The sequence below is a fragment of the Letharia lupina genome (genome assembly GCF_014066315.1).
Source record: "Letharia lupina isolate WasteWater1 chromosome Unknown contig_15, whole genome shotgun sequence".
In the NCBI taxonomy this organism is placed as follows: domain Eukaryota; kingdom Fungi; phylum Ascomycota; class Lecanoromycetes; order Lecanorales; family Parmeliaceae; genus Letharia; species Letharia lupina.
Genome location: NW_023502984.1, coordinates 1 through 20,766, shown reverse-complemented (window position 1 = coordinate 20,766; position 20,766 = coordinate 1). Strand labels below are relative to the sequence as shown.

The 20,766-nt window shown below is 40.2% G+C and overlaps 7 protein-coding genes across 7 annotated transcripts; 2 read left to right on the top strand and 5 right to left on the bottom strand.

Annotated features, from left to right (window-relative positions):
* Positions 1-5,001: 5,001 nt before the first annotated feature.
* Positions 5,002-5,958, top strand: HO133_002446 (uncharacterized protein; the record flags this gene model as incomplete). Its single annotated transcript, XM_037293372.1, has 4 exons — positions 5,002-5,258; positions 5,397-5,649; positions 5,706-5,872; positions 5,922-5,958. 4 exons carry the CDS (start codon positions 5,002-5,004, stop codon positions 5,956-5,958), a joined length of 714 nt encoding a protein of 237 aa, XP_037150201.1.
* Positions 5,959-6,329: 371 nt separating this feature from the next.
* On the bottom strand, positions 6,330-6,921 carry HO133_002445 (uncharacterized protein; the record flags this gene model as incomplete). The annotated part of the gene is made up of 3 exons (XM_037293371.1): positions 6,330-6,429; positions 6,516-6,605; positions 6,746-6,921. The coding sequence occupies 3 exons, from the start codon at positions 6,919-6,921 to the stop codon at positions 6,330-6,332; spliced, it is 366 nt and encodes a 121-aa protein (XP_037150200.1).
* A 372-nt stretch (positions 6,922-7,293) lies between these two features.
* Positions 7,294-8,846, bottom strand: HO133_002444 (uncharacterized protein; the record flags this gene model as incomplete). The annotated part of the gene is made up of 4 exons (XM_037293370.1): positions 7,294-8,097; positions 8,151-8,363; positions 8,419-8,664; positions 8,721-8,846. 4 exons carry the CDS (start codon positions 8,844-8,846, stop codon positions 7,294-7,296), a joined length of 1,389 nt encoding a protein of 462 aa, XP_037150199.1.
* Positions 8,847-10,358: 1,512 nt separating this feature from the next.
* HO133_002443 (uncharacterized protein) lies at positions 10,359-12,335 on the bottom strand (the record flags this gene model as incomplete). Its single annotated transcript, XM_037293369.1, has 1 exon — positions 10,359-12,335. The coding sequence occupies one exon, from the start codon at positions 12,333-12,335 to the stop codon at positions 10,359-10,361; it is 1,977 nt and encodes a 658-aa protein (XP_037150198.1).
* A 1,058-nt stretch (positions 12,336-13,393) lies between these two features.
* Positions 13,394-13,985, bottom strand: HO133_002442 (uncharacterized protein; the record flags this gene model as incomplete). The annotated part of the gene is made up of 2 exons (XM_037293368.1): positions 13,394-13,742; positions 13,906-13,985. 2 exons carry the CDS (start codon positions 13,983-13,985, stop codon positions 13,394-13,396), a joined length of 429 nt encoding a protein of 142 aa, XP_037150197.1.
* An 892-nt stretch (positions 13,986-14,877) lies between these two features.
* HO133_002441 (uncharacterized protein) lies at positions 14,878-15,609 on the top strand (the record flags this gene model as incomplete). Its single annotated transcript, XM_037293367.1, has 3 exons — positions 14,878-14,896; positions 14,980-15,091; positions 15,345-15,609. The coding sequence occupies 3 exons, from the start codon at positions 14,878-14,880 to the stop codon at positions 15,607-15,609; spliced, it is 396 nt and encodes a 131-aa protein (XP_037150196.1).
* Positions 15,610-15,810: 201 nt separating this feature from the next.
* Positions 15,811-16,618, bottom strand: HO133_002440 (uncharacterized protein; the record flags this gene model as incomplete). Its single annotated transcript, XM_037293366.1, has 2 exons — positions 15,811-15,875; positions 15,919-16,618. The coding sequence occupies 2 exons, from the start codon at positions 16,616-16,618 to the stop codon at positions 15,811-15,813; spliced, it is 765 nt and encodes a 254-aa protein (XP_037150195.1).
* Positions 16,619-20,766: the final 4,148 nt, after the last annotated feature.

Genomic DNA, 20,766 nt, shown 5'->3' with positions numbered 1-20,766 from the left:
AGCGTAGATCTAATAAATTAATAATTAACTATATATATAAATTTAAGATTTTCTAATTTAGCTCTATCTTATTCTATTATATATATTAATATATTTTATATTTAAAATTATATATTTTATTTTAATAAAAAATATATATAAAAGAGAAAGATAATAAACTTTTTTAGATTTTATAATCTAAAATAATTTATTAATAAATTCGATATAAGTAAAATTAATATATAAATAATAAATTTATTTAAATATAAATTATAATATTAAAATTAAAATTAATATAAAAAAATTTTTATATTAATAAATATTATTTTAGCGATTTTTTTTAATTTTTTTTTTTAAATTATATAAAACTCTTATATAATTTTTTTTTTTTAAAAGTTTATTATATCTTTAAAAATTTCTAGATATTTAATTTTCTTTTTAATAGATTTAATTATAATTTATTATATATATTACTATAATTAAAAGTTTATAAATTAAATTTATAAAGTTAAATTTTTCTAAGTTAAATAAAATTTTAATCTTAGTTCTAAGTTAAATTAAACTCTAATCGCTTATTATATATTTTTAATTTACTTTTATTATTATAAAATTAATAAAGAAGATAAAAGCTCTAACTCTAAGTTAAATTAAATTTTATTTACTTTTTATATAATAAATAATTTATTTTTATTATTATAAATTATTAATTAATTATATCTTTATTTAAAAAAGAAGTATTTATTTAATAATTTTATTTTTAATATATCTTATTAATTAAGTAGATTATCTTCTTAATAAATTATTTAAAGTTATAATTAATAATTCTATTTTATTAATAATTTAATTTAAAATTATATATAATTAATTATAAATAAAAATCTTAAAATATAAATATAGATTAATTTATTATAATAATTAATTTTAAAATTTATTAATTATTATATTAAAAACTAATTAAATTAGAAATTAAATATATTAAAAAAAAGTATATAAATTATTTAAATTATACGAAGTTAGAGAGATATATAATATATAATATATAATATTATTATATTTATTTTTAAAAATATAATAATTAAATATTTTAAACTTAATATATTTAATTTATAAATATATTTTATTATATAGATTTATATTTTATTTTAAATTTCTTAATAATATTATTATAGAATTTTATTTTAACTTTAAATAATAGAGTAAAAGCGAGATTAATTTAAAAATATTTATTATTTTAGTAAATAAAAGAAAGCTATCTTTTTTATTAATAACTTAATTTTTATTATTATAAACGATTTTAGTCTTAGAGAACTTATTAAGAATTTAATTATTAAATTAAATAATATTCTTATTAAGAGTATAAAGAATTACTTTAAATATATAGAAATTAGCTATTTAATATAAATTAAGATTATTATAAATAATATTAATTAATTAAATAATAAAGTTATTTAATAATTATTTAATAGATTAATTAATAACTTTTTATTTTTCGAAGTTTATTAAAATATTATTATTTATATCTAATAATTTTTAAGCGAATATCTTTATATTAATTTAACTTTAATTAATTAAATTAAAATTTTAAAATTTTATATTTTTTATAAATTTAAGAATTTAAATATAATTTTAAAAATAGAATATCTTTAATATAATTTAAGCGATATAATTTAACTTAATATTCTTAATAATTAAAAAAATTTAATAAAAATTATTATAGAAATATATAATTATAGTATTAAAAGAAGTAAAGTTCTTTTAAATATTTTAGAATATATAATTAATAATCTTAATATTATAGCGATTTTATATAAAAATCTTATTTTAGAAAATAAATTTAATTATTTTTAATAATTAAGTTAAATTAAATTTTATTAATATATTATAATTAAATTAAATAATAATATTAAAAATAAATTTAAAGTAAAAATAAATAATAACGTTAACTTAAAGAAGAATAAAGATAATATTAAATAAAATTATAATAATAACTATTTTAGAGTTATATTATACTCTTTATAATATAATATTCTAAAGTATAATTTTATTAATATTTTTATAATTATCTAGAAAGAAAAGTTAGTTATTAAAATAAGAGATTATATTTTAAATAATATTAATTATAATAATTTAATTATTATTAAAATTTATTTATATCTACTTTTAGATATTAATTTAATAATTATATTTTTTACGTAAAAGTTAATTTTAATTATTAATATAATATTATTTATAATTTTATTAGATCGCTAATAAATTAAAGTTAATAATAAAATTAATATTCTTTATAAAAATAGTATTATTCTTTTTTAAGCGAATTTAAATTAAATAAAGATAGAAGTCTTTAATAATAGTTTATTTATATTATATATTATTTAATAGAGAAAAATAATAATATTTAATTTAAAGAATATAAATATAATTATTAAATAATTTAAATAAAGAATAATATATATTAATTAAAAAATATATATAAAATATAAAAAAAGAATTAAATTATTTATAAATTAAAAAGAGAAAAATACGTCTAATATAAAGAATTTTAATAATTAAAAAAAAAATTATATTAAGAAAAGTTATAATATTTTAAAATTATTATTAATATAATAATTTTCTTATTCTATAGCTTAAAGTATTTTAATTTATTAAAGAAATTATTAAGAAAAAATATATCTAATATAAAAAGTTTTAATATATAAAAAAAGAAATATTATATTATAAAAAGTTATAATATTTTAATATTATTATTAACGCGATAAGCTATTTATATTATATTTAAAGTTTTTCTATTTAATAATAAAAAAATTATTTATATATCTTAATTTATAATTATTTTATAAATTTAGAGAATTATTAAGCTTATATTATAGTAGAATTATTATAAAAAAACTTTATAAAATATATCTTCTCTATTAAATCGCTATTTTATTTAATATTTAATTTTATTTAATATTATTATAAAGTATATCTTTTATTATATAAATATTATAAAAAAAATTATCTATTATATAAAAGTCTTTAAAAAATATAAGATTTAATATATTTAGAAGAAAATATTATAGATAGAAAAGCTTTTTAGCGTTTAAATTAATATAATATATTCTTTTAATAATATCTCTACGCCTCTAATATAAACTTTATTTAAATATATATATATATATATATATTTAAATATATTACTTCGATAGATTAATATAAAAGAGATTTTTTATTTATTTTTATTATTAATATTATTAATTTAACTAGAAGAAAGCTATTAGCTTAATCTAATATTTATATATTATATTAACTATTTAAAATAAATTATTATTATTATTAAATACTATATTATATAAGTAAAGATCTATAAATTAAATTTATAATTATTTCTTTTAATTAGAGCTGTCGAGCGAACTTTAATAAGCGATATTTTAAATTCTCTATCTTTAAATATTTATAAGACTAAATTTAATAATTCTTTTTTTATTTAAAAGCCCATATTACGTTCTATAATTTAAAAAAGAAATTAAAAAATTCTAATAGAAAATAAAAAATTTATTCTAAAATTAAATAATGTACCCCTGTTTTTTAATTAGGGCTGTCGAGCGAACTTTAATAAGCGATATTTAAATTCTTTGCCCTTTAATAATTATAAGACTAAATTTAAAAATTCTTTTTTTCTCTAAAAGCTTATATTTTATTCTATAATTTAAAGAAAAAATCTTAAAATTTTAATAGAAAAAAAAGTTATTCTAAAATTAAATAATATATATCTATTTTTTAATTAGGGCTGTGAAGCGAACTTTAATAAGCGATATTTGAATTCCTTACGCTTTAATAATTATAAGACTAAATTTAGAAATTCTTTTTTTATTTAAAAGCGTAAGTTACGAGTTATAATTTAAAAAAAAAATCTTAAAACTTTAATAGAAAATAGAAAAGTTATTAAAGAGTTAAAAGTAGAGAGAGAGATTTTTAATAGTTATAGACGTTAATTTATTTATTTACGATAAGTTAATTAATCTAACTAAGAAGCGTAGTAAATCTAAATTTATAATTAGCTATATATATAAATTTAAGATTTTTAAGCTTAATTCTATCTTATTCTTTTATATATATTAATTAATTTAAAAGATAAATAAATAAATATTTAATAGAAGAATTATATTTATATAATTTAAAGCTAAAAATCTTTTAATAGACTTTTATAGAGCTTACTTATTATATATTTTATTACTTTTAAATTTTATTTATCTAATTTAAATTTATATTATTTAAATCTATATTATTTTTATACTTTATTTAAAAATTAACTTAATTATTATTCTTATAAATATATTTAAAATATATTTATAGACTTTAATATTAATATAAATTTTTATATTGATATAAGCGTTATATTTAATTAATAAATAGAGATTATAAAATATTATCTAATAATTCTACTTAGATTTATTATCTAATATCTTAATAAATCTATATTAATAATATATAAAATATTTAAAATCTAATTTAAAGATAATAAAATTGCTAAAGTTCTTTAGAAATCGCTTATTATATATATTTTTATCTAAGTTTTAATAAAATAAAATAATATCTATTTTATTAATAGTATATTAATTATAGTTTTTATAAAGTATATATTTAATAACGATTATATAGAGATTAGAAAATAAATTTTAATTAGAAATCTTAATATTAATAGCGATATTAATCTTAGCGATATTAAAGAATTAATCTTTAAAGTATAATATAATAAAAATATAAGTATATAATAAATATTATTTTTAAAATTTAATAATATAAGGTGCACAAGTGCTACGTTTTACAAACATTGTCTGTTTACAGAATCCTGTACTATTCGTCAGGGGCGATTATCCACTACAAGCAAGATACACCATCCTCAAATTTTCACTGCATCTTTGTATTCCTTCCCACTACACTACCAACATCCACAAACGACTGGCTGCAATCGCTTCAACCCTATCAGTATCATGAACCTTACGGCGCTCTTTAGCCCGGCCACCCTAGCTAGAGGCTTTAACTATGAAGTCCTCTCCTTTTGCCTTGCTGCTGTTGCTACCTTTTGCATTCTCCTTGTATATGGTGCCAATATTGATCTTCCCGGCTTCGTCTTTTTCAACTAATGCCACCGAAACTCATAGGGTACCGCCCAATGTACGCTTTGAGATCGATGACGTGGAGGCAAATTGGACATATCATCAGACATTCGACTACATCCACTGCCGCTTCATGGGCAGTGCTATTCGCAACTGGCCTCGTTTGGTCCGTCAATGCTTTGAGTAGGTCACTCTATCGCCCACTCCCTAAGGAATTTCTCAGAACATCAAGGGCAACTAAAGCAATGAAGTTTCTCGGGGTGTCCGTTCCAAGCCAGGAACACGAACGAAATGAAAATCCATTCATTAACATTCAAATAGGCATACCAAACCAGGCGGCTGGGTCGAATGCATCGATCTCGACCTGGAATGGAACTCTCCAGACGGTTCTCTCACCCCCGACCTCGCTTCTAAACACTTCAATACCACCTTCCTTGCGGCTTCACGAGAAGGCGGCATGGAGCCTTGCCCTGGACCTCTTCTCGAAGGCTGGTTGAGAGACGCTGGTTTCAAGGATGTTGCGGCTGAGAGGCATGTTTGGCCTGTGGGAACCTGGCCTGCTGACAGATATCTGGTACCAACAATACCTAAACGTCTCGATATCTATGCACTACTGATCCAACATTGCAGAAAGAAGTTGGCGCCTGGAACTACCTCCAGATCATGGAAGGTCTCGAAGCTTTCACTTACGCTCTTTTCACGCGTGTTCTGGGCTACTCGCAGCAAGAGGTCGATGTTGTATGTGCGAAGATCAGGAAAGAAATGAAAAATCCTAAGATGCACGCATACTTCTATCTGTAAGGCTACTCGTCCCTACTCATGAATGAGGTTTGACTCCCTTCATAGACACGTCGCCTATGGCAAGAAGCCCGAGGACAAGTAAAGGAGACGGGTACAAGCCAGCACACAGTCCGTCACGGCAGCCGGGTTCAATTGGCGAGGGCAGCATCACGGCGGATGGTATCCTTTCCCAGCTTTTCCTTAGCGACTCTCTGTAGTATTCACAAGAGCATTTCCACGGGAGACAGTCTAGCATGCAATCATGGTTTGGGCAATATTACTTCAACGCCTATACCATGCAATCCTTCAACTCCTATGGAAGCACCTGCAGTTCGTCACGCCTCCAGCATCTGTCTGTCCATGCCTTGCAGCCGTCCGTATGTCCAAGGCGTACCGTCAAGCAAAATGCTTCGCTATGCATGCTTACGCGTGAATGCAACCACTTCTAGCCTTCCATTCCATCAGCTGCGACATCTAAGGACCACCGTCATTACCCTCCTTGCCCTCGGTCGACTTGGCCGCCTCGGATTTCTTGGAAGCTTCCATCTTCGCGAAGAGGGATTGCGGCTTCGCTCTGCATCGGCACCACAATCAGACCATTGATCGTTGACGCTTGCCTGATGGAGTTGGGTCGGGGTTGAGGGGAGAGGAAACACTCACTTCCCAAACTGCTTGCTCTTGTACGCCGACAGCTTGGCCGTGCAGGGGCTCATGATCGTGTCCGAGGGTGAGACGTAGACTTGCTTCGCCCTGTAGTCCAAAAACGCTCGTTAGCCGTCGTCCCTCCCTCTTTGATTCAAACCCAACCCATCCCCATCCCCATCCCTCACCACTCGCCTCGCCTCCCCCCCCGTGTTCTGAAAACGATACGGGAAGCTGGCCCGACTTACTTGTCCTCCTCCAACCGACTCTGCAGTACCTGCCGGTGATACTCCATGCTCTGCGGCTTGCTGACGCTCTCTTTCCCCACCGTGTTGGACACCTGGTCGGCCTTGGGCTTCGTGGGTGAGGGGCCCGAGGTGTTGATGTCGCGGGAGGCGAGGGGTTTGGTGGGAGAGGAGGACATTTTGTGTGTGTGAGGTCTGGTGGTGGTTCGCTGGTGGATGAAGGGGGATTTTTGGGGGAGAGGGGGGGTTTGGTGGAAGAGGAGGGTGTTTGTGGGTGTGGAGGAGGTTCTGTGAAGGCTTGTGGGGGGTGTGGAGTGTGTGGGATTGGGGTTGAGTTGGTGGACAAGGGCTGCTGGTTTTGACTATTTACATAGGGCTGTTGTGAGGGGCAACCATTGCGAAGGCAATCGTAAAAGGCCCCGCTGACTCGCTGGTAGCTTGAATGCTGCAGGATATTAGTACCAAGGTCGGTGAATAAGATGAACCGGTACTTTCTCTACATGCTATACATCATAATATCATGGCGCCTTTTCCCGGACCCAAATCCACATCTACAACTTCGACTTCTGCTGCACCCCACTCTCCCTCAACAACCTCTCCCCCATTTGCTTCTGCCTATCCAACTTCTCCCTAACCTCCGCGCCCCTCTTATTCTCATTCTTCCCCATCTGCTGTAGATGCACCTCATCAGGGCCATCCGCAATCCTTAATGTCCTAATCTGCGCCCACATATTTGCTAGCGGCGTATCCTGACACACACCCGCCCCTCCATAACTCTGGACAGCCCGATCGATGACCGTCAATGCCATTTGGGGCACCATGACCTTCGCCTCCGCGATCTCTTTGAGAGCACTCTTCGCGTCTTTTTCATCAATCTTCATAGCGGCGTTGAGCACAATCAGGCGGGCGGCGTCGATTTCAAGGCGGGACTTTGCAATCCATTCGAGTATGACGCCGTGCTCAGCGAGCAATTTGCCAAACGGCTTCTTGGTAGGGTCGTTCACGCGGGCAATCATCCAATCCAAGGCTTTTTCTGCGGCGCCGATAGAGCGCATAGCGTGGTGAATGCGTCCCGGGCCAAGACGGCCTTGGATGATTTCGAAGCCGCGGCCTTCGCCGAGGACCATATTTGAGGCAGGTACGCGGACGTTCTCGAAGGTGATGTGGGCGTGGCCGTGAGGAGCGTCGTCGTAGCCGTAGACGGATAGGACTCGCTTGACAGTTACACCTTTGGTGCCTGCTGGGACAAGAATGACGGATTGTTGCTTGTATACGTTTGAGTTGTTGGGATCGCTTTTGCCCATGACTATGTAGATCTTGCATCGTGGGTCGCCGGCGCCACTGCTCCACCATTTCTGTGACGTCGGTAAGTAAAGGCCAGCAGCTTCTGGGAAAGCTAACACTGTACCGAGCCATTCAATATGTAGTCATTGCCTTGTTTTGTCATAGATAATGTGATGTTTGTAGCATCGCTAGACGCAACATCTGGTTCAGTCATGAGGAAAGCGGATCTGATGTCGCCGTTCAAGAGTGGAGTGAGCCATTGCTTCTTTTGAGCCTCGTTGCCGTATTTCGCCAAAACCTCCATGTTACCAGTATCTGGTGCTGCACAGTTGGTGCCCTATATTATTCTTCAATATCAAAGAGTCTGTAACCTTTTGAAAGCGGTCTCGTACCTCAGAAGCTGTCCTGCATTTCCCCATATACTCTGCCATCAACCCATACTCCAAATTCGAGAAGCCTGCCCCCTCCTTGAAGTGATTCTTGGGTAGAAACATATTCCAAAGTCCCAGCTGTTTAGCCCTGGCTTTCAATTCATCGATTACGGGTGGGTATGTGCTCCATCTTTTCTCGCCCTCCCCCACCTGTGCGTGGAAGAGTACGTCTGCGGGAACGCATTCTTCCTCGACGAACTTTTCTACCTGTGTTGCGACAATTAGTAATTGACTGAAACGCAATTGAGATTGTCGAGAAGTACCAAGTTCAGAGTCTCTTTTGCTCGATCACTGACAGCACCCCGAGCAATGATGGGGATCTTCTCGGCAGCCGTCTGAGGCTTGCGGCTGCTGGCGAGCAGATTCTGGCTGAAGTCACTCTTGGACATAATTGCTTACAAGAAGTGTAGTTGACAGATGAACATGAGGAGCATCGTGCATGAAAGAAACAGCCTGCGTTCCAGTACGAAATACCCTTGCCATGCTGCGGCCGGAATTACAGCTCTACGGTCTACCCCACAAACCGTACACTCACTTGCCTCGGCACTGATGACTCCGCCAAGACGGAAATCCACCCCAACCTCACCCTCAGAAAACTTGTCGAAATTCATTAAGATATTGAGGAAGTGTTTCCCGAAGGTTGCGTCGTCCAGCCTGGCAGATAGATTATCGGATGAACGGGCAAAGGAACCTTCGAACTTGGCTTCGAGCGTAAAAGATGCCATCGAGATGTACGAATCTCAAGGTCAAAAGTACCTAAACGAGTAGCTGACGCCAGGACTAGGTTTGTCTGGATGTCGAAATGGATCAACCACCGTTTTGGTACGTCCAGGACATTAGGATCTAGACCATCAGGCACAGTTCTCAATCTCGACTATCTGACTGAGAAAAAGATTCTGCATCTCGAGGTACTGAAGACAAGACGGAAGAGATATTGAGCCACTGAAATCATCTCCGGACCACGCAAGTCTCTTGTTGATAGCGTGTCCAGCTCACAGCCCCAAAGCTATGTAGTAACACCACAGTCGTTTTTCCTTTCTCGTTTCGTAGCGTTAGCCATTATGCGATGACGAGCTCAAGTTCACTTGATAAACAACGGCCAAATCTCAATAAGGTCATGTCCAGATGAGTCAAAGTCATTGATCATGGATTGGGTCACAAGCAATCAAGGGTAATGCAAGGACAGTTAAGCGCACTGGGCAGAATGATCACAAACGCGTTTCCCACTTTTGATATATTCACATGTAGCTCAATGGTAAGGTCGCTATACAGAGGTATTTATGCGGCAATGAATTGGATTTTCTAGGAAACTGATTTGTAGATATATATAATATTTGTCACAGCTAAATGTCTGGTCAATGGGCCGCTGGCGCAACGGTTTGTTCTCCCGACCTCAGTATGTCTGACATTCTCCTAATCCTGGTTTAGGTAGCGCGTTCGACTCCAGATCGAAAGGTTATCTGTTCAAATCAGGTGTGGCTCAAATTTTGGACATCTTGATTATTGTTTTTGTCTTTTTTCTATCCTATCATGGCAGCCATCTCCGAGCCAATTCGACGGAGCTGGGCAGACGAACATGAGGTGGGGAATGGGCGGGTGGTATGCCGAAGATACTCGACTAGACTGCTGATCATCCTGGTGGGGTGTGTTGTGTCACCCTTGCTTACCCAGCGTGAAAGCGGCAGCGAGAGCAGCCAACTGGTGGGCGCAGAATTGTGTCTTCTTTCCGTGCCAAGACTCGGCCTTAAGAGGTCGAAATTACAACGATTCGAAATTAGGACACTTCGGGCGTTTAGAGGCTTCGGAACATTCCTTGTCTATCTGAGGGTATCTGGAGAACAAACGTCTATGAAAACCTTGAACGCCAGCCGCTGCTATGCAGCCAAGATGGACAGTGTAGCTCACGCCTTTTCAGCTCGCGACGCCTTGTGTTTCCTCTTCCCTCCGTTGCCATGCTTCTTGGAATTCAGCAGCTTCAATTCTCCAGGATCAATGTCTTTTTCCAATGCCGTCATTGTCTGCAGCTTCCTACCCGTCAGCTGCCTTTTCCCCTGCTCACTGTACTGGTGATTAAAAGGCATAATCAAATGTCCGGCACTGCCTTGCCCAGGTCCGAAGAACCTCTTATCAAGCCCGTTTGACTTCTCTCCTTGTAGAGGCACTGCAGGAAGCGACTCCGTATCATCCATCAATGAAGGATTCTCCGAGCCGGATATCGAAGCTTCTACCTGTGCTGCTAACATGGCCCGCCGCTTCTGCGGAAGATGCTCGACATCGTAAAGATCTCGATTGAACTCTCGTGGATCAACCGGAGGATCACTGGGAGGTGGGTGACAGAACAGTAGTTTGCCACTCACGTAGTCCTTGAGCACGTAACGCGCAGCTCTCGATTCATCCGGTTGTCCTTGTCCTGTCTTTGCGAATCCTCGAGCAACAGCGTAAGCGATCAAGATCTCCTCGGCCGTTGGTGTTCCGGTGCCGCCTTCTTCCAGGGGTCGAATCTGCACTTTGACGCCGTAAAGAGCCTCATAGAATGATTGGGGGATGCGCTGGGCAACGAGCCCTGCAGGTCCCGTAAACTCTCGAAGCTGGTCAATTGGTAAGATTCCATTGCAGACAAGCTCTGCTTTCGTAGTGGCAAAATTGGGGAAGACAAGTCCAGGGCAATCGCAAAGTATGACTTCCGAGCTGAGATGTATGGTTTGGAAATGCTTCGTCTTGCCCGGCGTTGATGAGACAGAGACCTTCTTCGCTCCGATAAGTGCGTTAATGGTAGAAGATTTACCAACATTGGGGTAGCCCACGAGACCAATTGTCGTCTTCCGTGGATGTTCCGGGTCTGTGTTCTCGACGTCTGGAGCATTCTCTAGAAATAAAGCCTCAAGTTCATCTACAGTCAAGATCCTCGTCCGCTGATCCATTTCTTCATCAAGATCCTCCTCACTTGCCCACTGCTCTTCGTCCTCCTCTGCATCTTGTACATCCAACTTCTCGGCCTCATTAGCGAGCTTGTCACCCGCACCATCTACTACTTCCTCGATAGCTTTGTCTGGCACCGCCGAAGCATTCTCGGTAGGCTCTGCATCTATGTCCATTGCCTCATTCATCTCCTTCGCCAGCGAAGCCGAGAAGAACTTGTAGTTGATCCCTACTCTTTGGAAATAGTTTGCCCAAGCTTCTCTTTGCGGCAAAGTCATCATGTCCGCCTTGTTGACCAATAGTAGATTATTCTTCTTGGGATCGACCTCCTTCACATATTTTTCAAGATCTTCTGACCGGAAGAGCAATGGGTTTCTGGCATCCACAATCTGCACCACAAGATCTGACCTCTCGATGACCCTCCATAACTGCCTCCATACTTCCAAATTCCTCTCGAAGGGCGTCATCAAGAGGTCGTCATTTTCTTGTAACTCAGCTAAGCCTCTTCTCCAATCGAGCAGACTCGCTCTCTCTTTCTGATCCAACGCTTGCGGTGTAGTGGTCTCGTCCCAAGGTGGCCGCCTTGGTACAGTCAAACGATTCTTGTTCGCGTTTTGCTTCCTGATAGCTGATCTTTCCTCGGCTGCTGACAAGAGGTATGGATTGCGTTGATCGGTATGTATGATCTTCACATTGTTCATTTTCTCCGCGGTAAAGTCTGTCCCAGCAAGCTCTGCGGTGCTGAGAAACTCATCAAGAGCACCTTGCTCTGTTACACTTCGCATTTTTACCCATGATGCTTCTTTGGGGGCATTTGTGACATAGGTCTGTCCCTCTTGATCTGTTCTGTGTATTCCTGCCGAGACCTTCTTGCGGTCGTTGCCTTTGCCTCTGCCGAAACGGTCATTCATGAGGCTGTTTCCCAGCCCCACTGCATTTTTGGATTTGGCGAGCACCATTCTTACTGCGATAACAGTATATGATTGCCGGGCGAGTGTGTGGGTGGTACTGCGTAAATAAAGCAGTCAAGAAAAGGCGGGCAAGACAGCTCGGAGCGCCAAGATATTACAAAGCCGCCTCGGGTACTACAAGGTACTAGTACGCCACCAGCCTTTCTGCCCCCAGGTTCCTGGTCGGCCTCCAGTGTGAATGGACCTATAGAAGACAATACCTAGCACATACTCGTAAAGTGAATTGGTAAAGAGGTAAACGAGCTGGTCTTGGCAAGACTTGAAATTCTAGAACCATCTTTGTAGCCTATAGTTATGTAATGTAAGGTATCTAGCCAATGTAATCGGTACTAGTACAGAGCCGAAGCACACAGGCAGAAAGATCTATCTTGACGTTGCCTTCCGGCTTCAATTTCATCTCTTCCACGACCCTCATCATTCTCTTTTTGTCTCTCTTCTCTCGGCTGATGACCCGTGAACAGGACTAGTGTCCCAACACCATAAGCCGCGCACATCGACCCCGAAAGCACAAATGTCACCCAAAACATACGCGATTCACCTAATGCTCCAGTAACAATAGGTCCAATGCTCTGGCTATATGTCCTCGCAACATTAGTAATTCCCATGAAAGCGGTACGTTCTGCTGGGGGGGAACATAGACGCCACAAAGGCAGTGCGAAGTCCAATGACGCGGGTACATGACTGCAGGATTAGAAAAACTATGGCTAGGGTGGCGGATGGTGAGATTGGTATCAAAGCACTTGTCACTCCGCGCAGGAGGCTCGCAATTGTCATTGCCTGGAGAGAAAATGTCAGCACGGCATATTGCCTGCTGGAATACGAGGGTCACCTTTGCGCTTAGATATTGTCGATGCTCCGTGGTTGGACAATGCTTGGGGTATATATACGATGAAGAGAAGGGTGTAGATGGTTTTCTCTCGCATGACAAACTTCTGATTGAAGAAACATGTAAGCCAAGACCTGCTCCTGTGATCAGCTTCAGAGCATTCACACTCTCCAAAAGTCTAAAAGATCTCACGTAACAAGCAGCCCCGAACCAACGGCTTCTAGTGCCAGGAGGAAAGTGCTGCCAAAGACTCCTTGCTTGTTGAAGATGCAACCTGCCAGCCCCTTCTTCCTTTGTCTTTCTTACCGTCATCCGGCAATAAGCGTAAGTTTTCAGATGGTGGCACTGAAGCATTTTCCCGATGCGCAAGATTCACCGACTTGATATCAATCTCGCAAGCCTGACTGAGCATCAAACACAGTACAGTTTTGACTATTCCGAGAACCCCGTAACCGAAGAAGATGATATGATACGCGCGGGCCGTCGTCCAGCCGTCTCTCGATTCGAGGGCCTCGATCACCGAGCCAGACACAATGGTACCAAGGGCCTGTCCAATCATGCCAATAAGACTATACCAGGAAAAAACCTCGCTACGCGCCTACACTGGGGTAAGCTGAGCGAGTGCGGATACCTCAATGGCACAAAAGGGCCCAATCTCATTCGCACTAAGATGAACTATTGATAGCTGTCCCAGACATGATCATCTCCGATGTACCTTTGGTGAAATCATACCTGGGACTTATGACCCCAACAGTCGCCGCGGCGAGCAGCACCCAGAAGTTATTGCTCAGTCCAAAAACAGCGCCACTCATCGTAATTGCGAGAGCACCTAGACATAGCACATTGCGCCTTCCCAATCGATTGGCCGTGAAGGTAAGAAGGACACTGAAAAGGATATCACCGAGCAGCGTCAGGGTCATGAACAGCCCGATCTTTGTGTCTGAAAGCCCAAGATCTGCTAGAAACAGCGTCAGGATCAGGGTTGTGCCACTGTAGGCGAAGAGACGGCTGAATCGCTGGAGGCAGAGAACTTTGAAGTCGCGGGTGGATTGGTACAAAGTTATGACTCCTACTTCGCTGCTGAGTCGTGTGCAAGAGCGCGCTACCACATTTCTGGCCGTTCTGAATAGCCTCTCGGTAGCTTTGAAGCAGACTCCAAGCGTTTGCCTGAAAACCTTCAATGCTCTGCCCGTCCAGAGTGGATGTTTGCGAGGAGCCTGAGCGTTTTAATTCCGTCATTCTACCTGAGTTCCCCCACTCAGCCCTCCTGCCACATTCGTTTGGGTACTTAGTAGATCATCCAATTGCGTGTACCAGGTATGCGTGGTTGATTGTGTGTGTGTGTTCGTATAGCCGCCCCTCTAGCCATAGTGCAAATGTTTGGGGCCCCAACTGCAACCAGATACCAGTACACTCTGCAGTCCACATCTCTTCACCCTCGAGCTTCCGTCTAACCGAATCCTAGTCTGAATAATCCACTACATACACACTGACGTCTAGATCCTCATTGTATACCCAACGTGAGAGAGAGAGCAGTGAGGATTGCCGAATCCAAATGATAAGGCTTATCGACTATTTAAACTCTAGCCTCCAGGGAACCCTCTACAGGATCAACACCAGCGACTGCGTATTACGCGCATTAAATTCAGGGCGAAAAATGATTGCGGGGTGCATGCTTAGCGCCTTGGGGTTATGTGCATGCCTATGGCTTTACCCATAGAGGGTATGTCTTCGGGATACGTCGCGATAAAGTTGGGTCTGCTCCAGCAGCTCCCAGTGCTAGGCGCAGGGCACTTTAAGTTTTAGCACATTGGATAGCTTTCTTGTCTGGTCCACCTTCTGCAGAGAGCTTCATACGCACGACTTCGACCGAAGGTCGAGTAGTTCGTATCTACACGTGGGTTACCGATCGACGAGGGTAGCAAGATATTCGACGACTGTGAGAGGGGTGATGCTCGCTATCGCTGTCATTGATAACGATCGTTGAGAAAGTGTGATCGCCGTATCCTGCCGATTCTCTTTTGTCTGATGGTGACACAAACGGGATGCTTATACACTTGATGAAACGAGCAAACAGCGCCCACAGAGGCACGTACAGAAGCTAGCAAGTGCCGCCCAAATATCATTTGCCGGACGGGCCCTCCTTCAGGATAAAATCGATTCTTGTCCAGAATGAACAACGAAGCCCAAATTCGCCGATCGACCAAGTCAGTGGTCCTAGGGAAGGCGAAGGTGATGAGCTATGAGGACCTCAGCGAGGCACGAGTGAAGCGTGCTGCGAAAGATAAAGCTAGCGAGGGCAAGGGAAAACGCGGTCGTAAGCGCAAGAGTCCTGCACCAGAGCCAAAGACCAAAGTGGCGCGGATGAGCGAAGTGCCAGAGCCATGGAGGGCCCCGGTGGCGCGGATGGTCGTGGAAGATTGGATTGCCGCATAAGGGATGGAGAATCTTTGCTCTGTTCTTCAGCCTGGATCCTTTTGAGGCAGGCTCGCGCAGGCCGCGACCTGTTGCTGTACAGTAGAGAGTGGGCCTTTGGGTCGCACCTTTGGCGCAATGGAAGAGGAATTACAATGACCTCCTAATAGTGGACACGTGTATTCCTCTCCATTTTTGAGCAGCCACAGGCAAAGATTGCTTTCACAATTGCCGCTTGTGTTGGTGAATGTAGATGAACTCAGTCAGCCGCTCTTCTCCAAAAGTCACTATCATTGTCAAAATCATAATTATCGTCATCATCATCATGACCACTCCTATGATAGCCATAATCATCATTTCCAAAGTCACTGAAATTCCTGTCGGAGTCCTCTTCCACATATTCTGCAATACTGATTGTCCATCCGTGACTCTCCATTTTCCTTCGTATATGATCACTCGGGCCGTCTTCATACACCTCAACGATGATCTCTTGTAGGGACGAAATGGCTCTGAAGTGAGTATTGACCAGCTTTAAAGCCTCAATAACGACCTTGGGGTTGTCTAGTGCGTCGAGCCTAAGCTCCATGGCATTTGTGCTATATAGGGACGTCGTGAGCGTGCTCAAATTGGCGCAGCGGCTCTGTATGTTCGCGAGGATGCTAACGCTATCGTCCTCGAGGGTGACAACGCTATCGTCCTCGAGGGTGACATCACCGGGGTCTAGATAGAGGAATTTCGGAAAGTCGACACAGATATGTCGGATATAGTCTGCGTTGTTTCGGCCGATTTGCCCGAGGAACGAGGCTACGTCCTCAGGGGTGCGCGTGGTAAAATCGAAGCGATTCTGGGCGTAGAATAGCGAGCTGGCTTCGCGGTGGATAGTCTTGTTCACGTGTAGGAGCTCAGGGGTCAGCTTCCGTGGTGAATGGTAATCATCAACCCAGGGATCAATAAGTTCTTGGTGCAATAAGACCAGCTCATAGATCTGATCGCGAAGTTCGCGGGAGAGGCTGAAGAAGTTGGACGACATGTCGATGTTCGTGAGGCTGTTGATGCTTCGTTCGCTGTGAGAATCAGTCAATGCCTCTTAATTAATTTGAGGGTTGCTATTGAAAGGGATGGCCGACAGTGTGGTGGAACCAATGTATAGTTGATTAGTTATCTAACAGTGAAAAGAACAAGGATGACCAGGCTCGTGTGGGTAGAAGAAGGATGTAGAATCTATGGAAGCCTACGGCAGCAGGATATTTATCCCACCAGGCCAAGCTATACTACATATGGACTAGCTGCAAAAGCCTGCAAAGAAGCACCTTCCGACTACTCGTGTGGCCGAGAAGTCTATCATCTTGGCAGTCCGGCGCGGGAGTACCCACCAATCAGACTACCTCGTTTCTCCGCAGTTTGACACTGAATTATGCCTATGATCTACTGTGCTAACATATCTAGGCTAGTCTGCCAAGATGATAGACTTCTCGGCCACACGAGTAGTGAGGCCTGCAACCCAGAGTTTTCACCTCCTGGCCACACTAATCCCAAATATATGCTGGGGCGCGGGGCTACCCAGTAGTGGAAAGCTTGTCGATACCGTGGCACCGTGGGAAGACCACTCAACACTGCCTTACATATGATTCATCACTAAATCATTCTAATTATTCGGGGACTCTCTGAGAGCTCTCCGAGAACTACTGTCGAACGGGCTGCCGAAGCAAGCTCGAAGTGTCATTAAAATTAGAATGATTTGAAATACGTAGCAGTATTCTTAGGGGAGACCCCCTAAACCCCCCTCCCTGGCTCTTCTCGCAAGCTCGACAATTCACATAAATCTTAGTCTTTAGTATATCTTTACGAATACTTTAACAAATTCTATATACGCTATATTGTTTGAAAGCGCATGATTGACTCTATAATTCTATAAACTTACTTTATTATTATATCTTTAATATAAGAAAAGGAATCAAAAAAGGTAGATTTGAAGATTTTGAAGTTCTTTTCGAGCTTTCTCTTGTGGACATACCCGCGTTTAGATTGAAAATGAAGAAATAAGGTGTGTTTTAGACTAGAAATAATGGAATCTACTTGGTCACTAGTCTCTTAGCGTAGAAGCCATTTGGGATCTCAAGTCTTGAGCAGTGAGAAAGTAAGTTCTCCAATCAGACTTAGCCTCTAATTGGAAAGCTTGCTTTCTCAATGCTCAAGACTTGAAAACGAGAATGGGTGCTACGCTAAGAGGCTAGTGACCAATCAGATCATCGAATTCCACCATTTCTAGTCTAAAACATACCTTATTTCTTCATTTTCGATCTAAACACGGGTACATCCAAAAGAGAAAGCACCATAAGGCTGAACCTCGAACATCAACTTTATTAATTTATTCTATTTGATTCCTTTTACGTTACGTAATAAATAATAATAAAGTAAATCTATAGAGTTATAGATTTAACTATACGCTTTCAAATAATGTAGAGAAGACGAAATTTGATAAAGTATTCGTAAAGATATACTAAAAACTAAGATTTATCGAGCTCGCGAGAAGAGCCCCTCCGGCAGGAGCCCTCGGAGGGTTAGGGGGGTTTTCAGGGGGTCTCCCCCTGAGTATATCAAATAAATTACAACGTCTCTCTCGATTCTCAGTGAACTATAACGTCTCTCTCTAACGTCTCTCTCGATTCTCAGGGTTAGATCCTTTAAAATCCCTTAAACCCTTCGGAGCTCTTTAAGGGCTCTCCGAGAGCTTCTGTGGAGGGGCTGTCAAAGCAAGCTTGAAATCAATCAAATATTATTAAAATAATTAAATTTCGAGCTTGCTTTGACAGCCCCTCCATAGAAGCTCTCGGAGAGCCCTTAAAGAGCCTTCGAAGGATCCGAGGGGTTTTAGGGGATCTCCCTGAGAATCAAAAATAGTTAAAAACCAGTACTTGGCAAGCTTTTCACTACTGGGAAGGACACGCCCCAGCACATATTAAGCGAGCCGATCAGGGTTCCCCGGACCCATGAAATAACTAACTCCACATTATTACATGGCTTCAGGCGAGTCACCACCATATTTTTCAACGATTGCAGACATTGTATCCGGATGATATCTGATATCTCGTCGAAAACTATCAGCAGCACTATTGGCAGCTTTTTTTTACTTTGATGCTATGTGGATGTTGTAGACACCTGGCGCAAGGGATTCTTGGGAGCTTATCACCACGGGACCGAAGCCTGCATTATCAGCTGGCTTTGGGTCATTGGACAACAGTGTAGAGTAGCTGTTACACGACATAGCTGCCCCGCCTACCATTCATTCCAATTGAACTGTCGACTCACCAGTTCCAGCCGATCATGGTCTCCCATTATCATTACTCCCTGCTTATTCTGAAAATTTACACTGGTATGAAACTCCTGACATTATGAGCTGCCGTTGTGTTCTCTGCGATCGAACTTTCGACAGCGACAAGGCTCTGCAGCAGCACAAACGAGACGCACCTGCGCATGCCTTCGACTGTACAACATGCGACCGTCATCTCGGCAGCGAAGAGGCTCTTGACCAGCACCTACGAGACTCGCCCGCGCATGCTCCGTCCTTCAACTGTGAGAGTTGTAATCAATTCTTCGGCAGCGATGAGGCTCTGGAGCAGCACCTGCAGAACTCTCGCATTCATCAGCAGGATCCGGATACCCCTTTAGATCTCTTTTTCCGCTCTTTCCCAATCTTTGATTAAGACCCTTCTCTCTCACCAGCTGCGTCGTATGCCAACTTGCGAGAACATGAAGGGTGGCGGCGTGGCGATGCTGCGTCAGACGATGCATGGAACATATATCAAGATGCATTAGAAAGCGAATTGCGCATGTGGTATGGTGCAGAGAACGATTTGGCTACGTGGCATGCCCTTTGTCGTGCCATTCGTGTCAAGCCGCTTCCGCAAACGTGTGAGCAATGCGAGGAAGTATAAGCGCGTTCCACGAAACTCTAAACATTCATGCTAATCCGGATCATAGGTTGTACGAAGGACACATGTTAACATTGTTGATTTGATTGAGTGGGGACGAGGACGTAAAAACACCGAATAAAGAGTCCAGACCTTTCGCAATGTGGCAGAGCTGCGAGCCTACACCAAGAGCACGGGTAAGATATTTCGTAATACGTTCGATCAGGAAGACGGCAACGTTGTTCTAAGACAATTACTCCGTAAGATCTTTCGTGAGAGTTTGCAGAAAAGTGAAGGTTCGTATGCGTGTGTACTAAGGGCTAGATTTTAGTCCCCCGATCTACTCCAAAAATCAATATCACTGTTAATGTTATAATCGTCATGCCAAGTATTATTATAGCCATAATCATCATTCTTAACGTCGCCCAAAGATCTTTCAAACAGATTAGAGACACGGCAGCCGAGATCGACGTGGTGGAGGTTCTTGACGAGATGTACCGTATTCACATCGCTCTTTTGACGGCGAATGGCCATGTCGGTCAAACCGTCTTGATGTATATTCTTTTTCCCGCATTGTATAGGTCGCTTTGCTGCATAGAGCACCCGCTCGTCGCGCGGCATCAAATAGGAACGCAGCTACGCGACCTGCGTTCCTTCCGCTTGCCGGCATCGTGAGGCCTTTTGCATTTCCATTTGCTTCAGTGTGCCCCTGCCGGTTATCACCTTACCGGTGTTATCTTTAAAACTGTAGTTCCAGACTTGCTTGTTAGGATCCTCCCACGGACGAAAATCTGGTGCCGCCTGAGGTGGCAGATAAGGATCGGTGGTATACCGCCACTCTATCTCGATCGCACGGCGTGCGGCAGGTGTCGTGGCTACGGTCCCATGTGCCTCTCGCTCCTGCAAATGAACGAGAAAGTTGCTTCGCATTTTCCAGGATTTGCCGTAGTTAGGACACGAAGGAAGTCATGTGTCTGCGTTGCACTGAATCGAGGCGATTATAGAAGCAATGGAGGGTGGTTGTGGATGGGGTGAACGGACCTCAATAGATGAATGAGAAGCGAGTGTTCTGGACTATGCTGCCTTCTGATCTTAGAAAGAGTGCGAGAGAGTTGGACGATGGCGACGGAGGATAGGCAATCGGGTGCTGAGAGGATACTTAGCAATGCATATGTCAGCTACTGTGTATGAAACCGTTCTCCACAAGGATGCATCTTCATTTTGCCGGATAGCGGTAACGGCGTGGATTGCGAAGGGTCACTAGCAT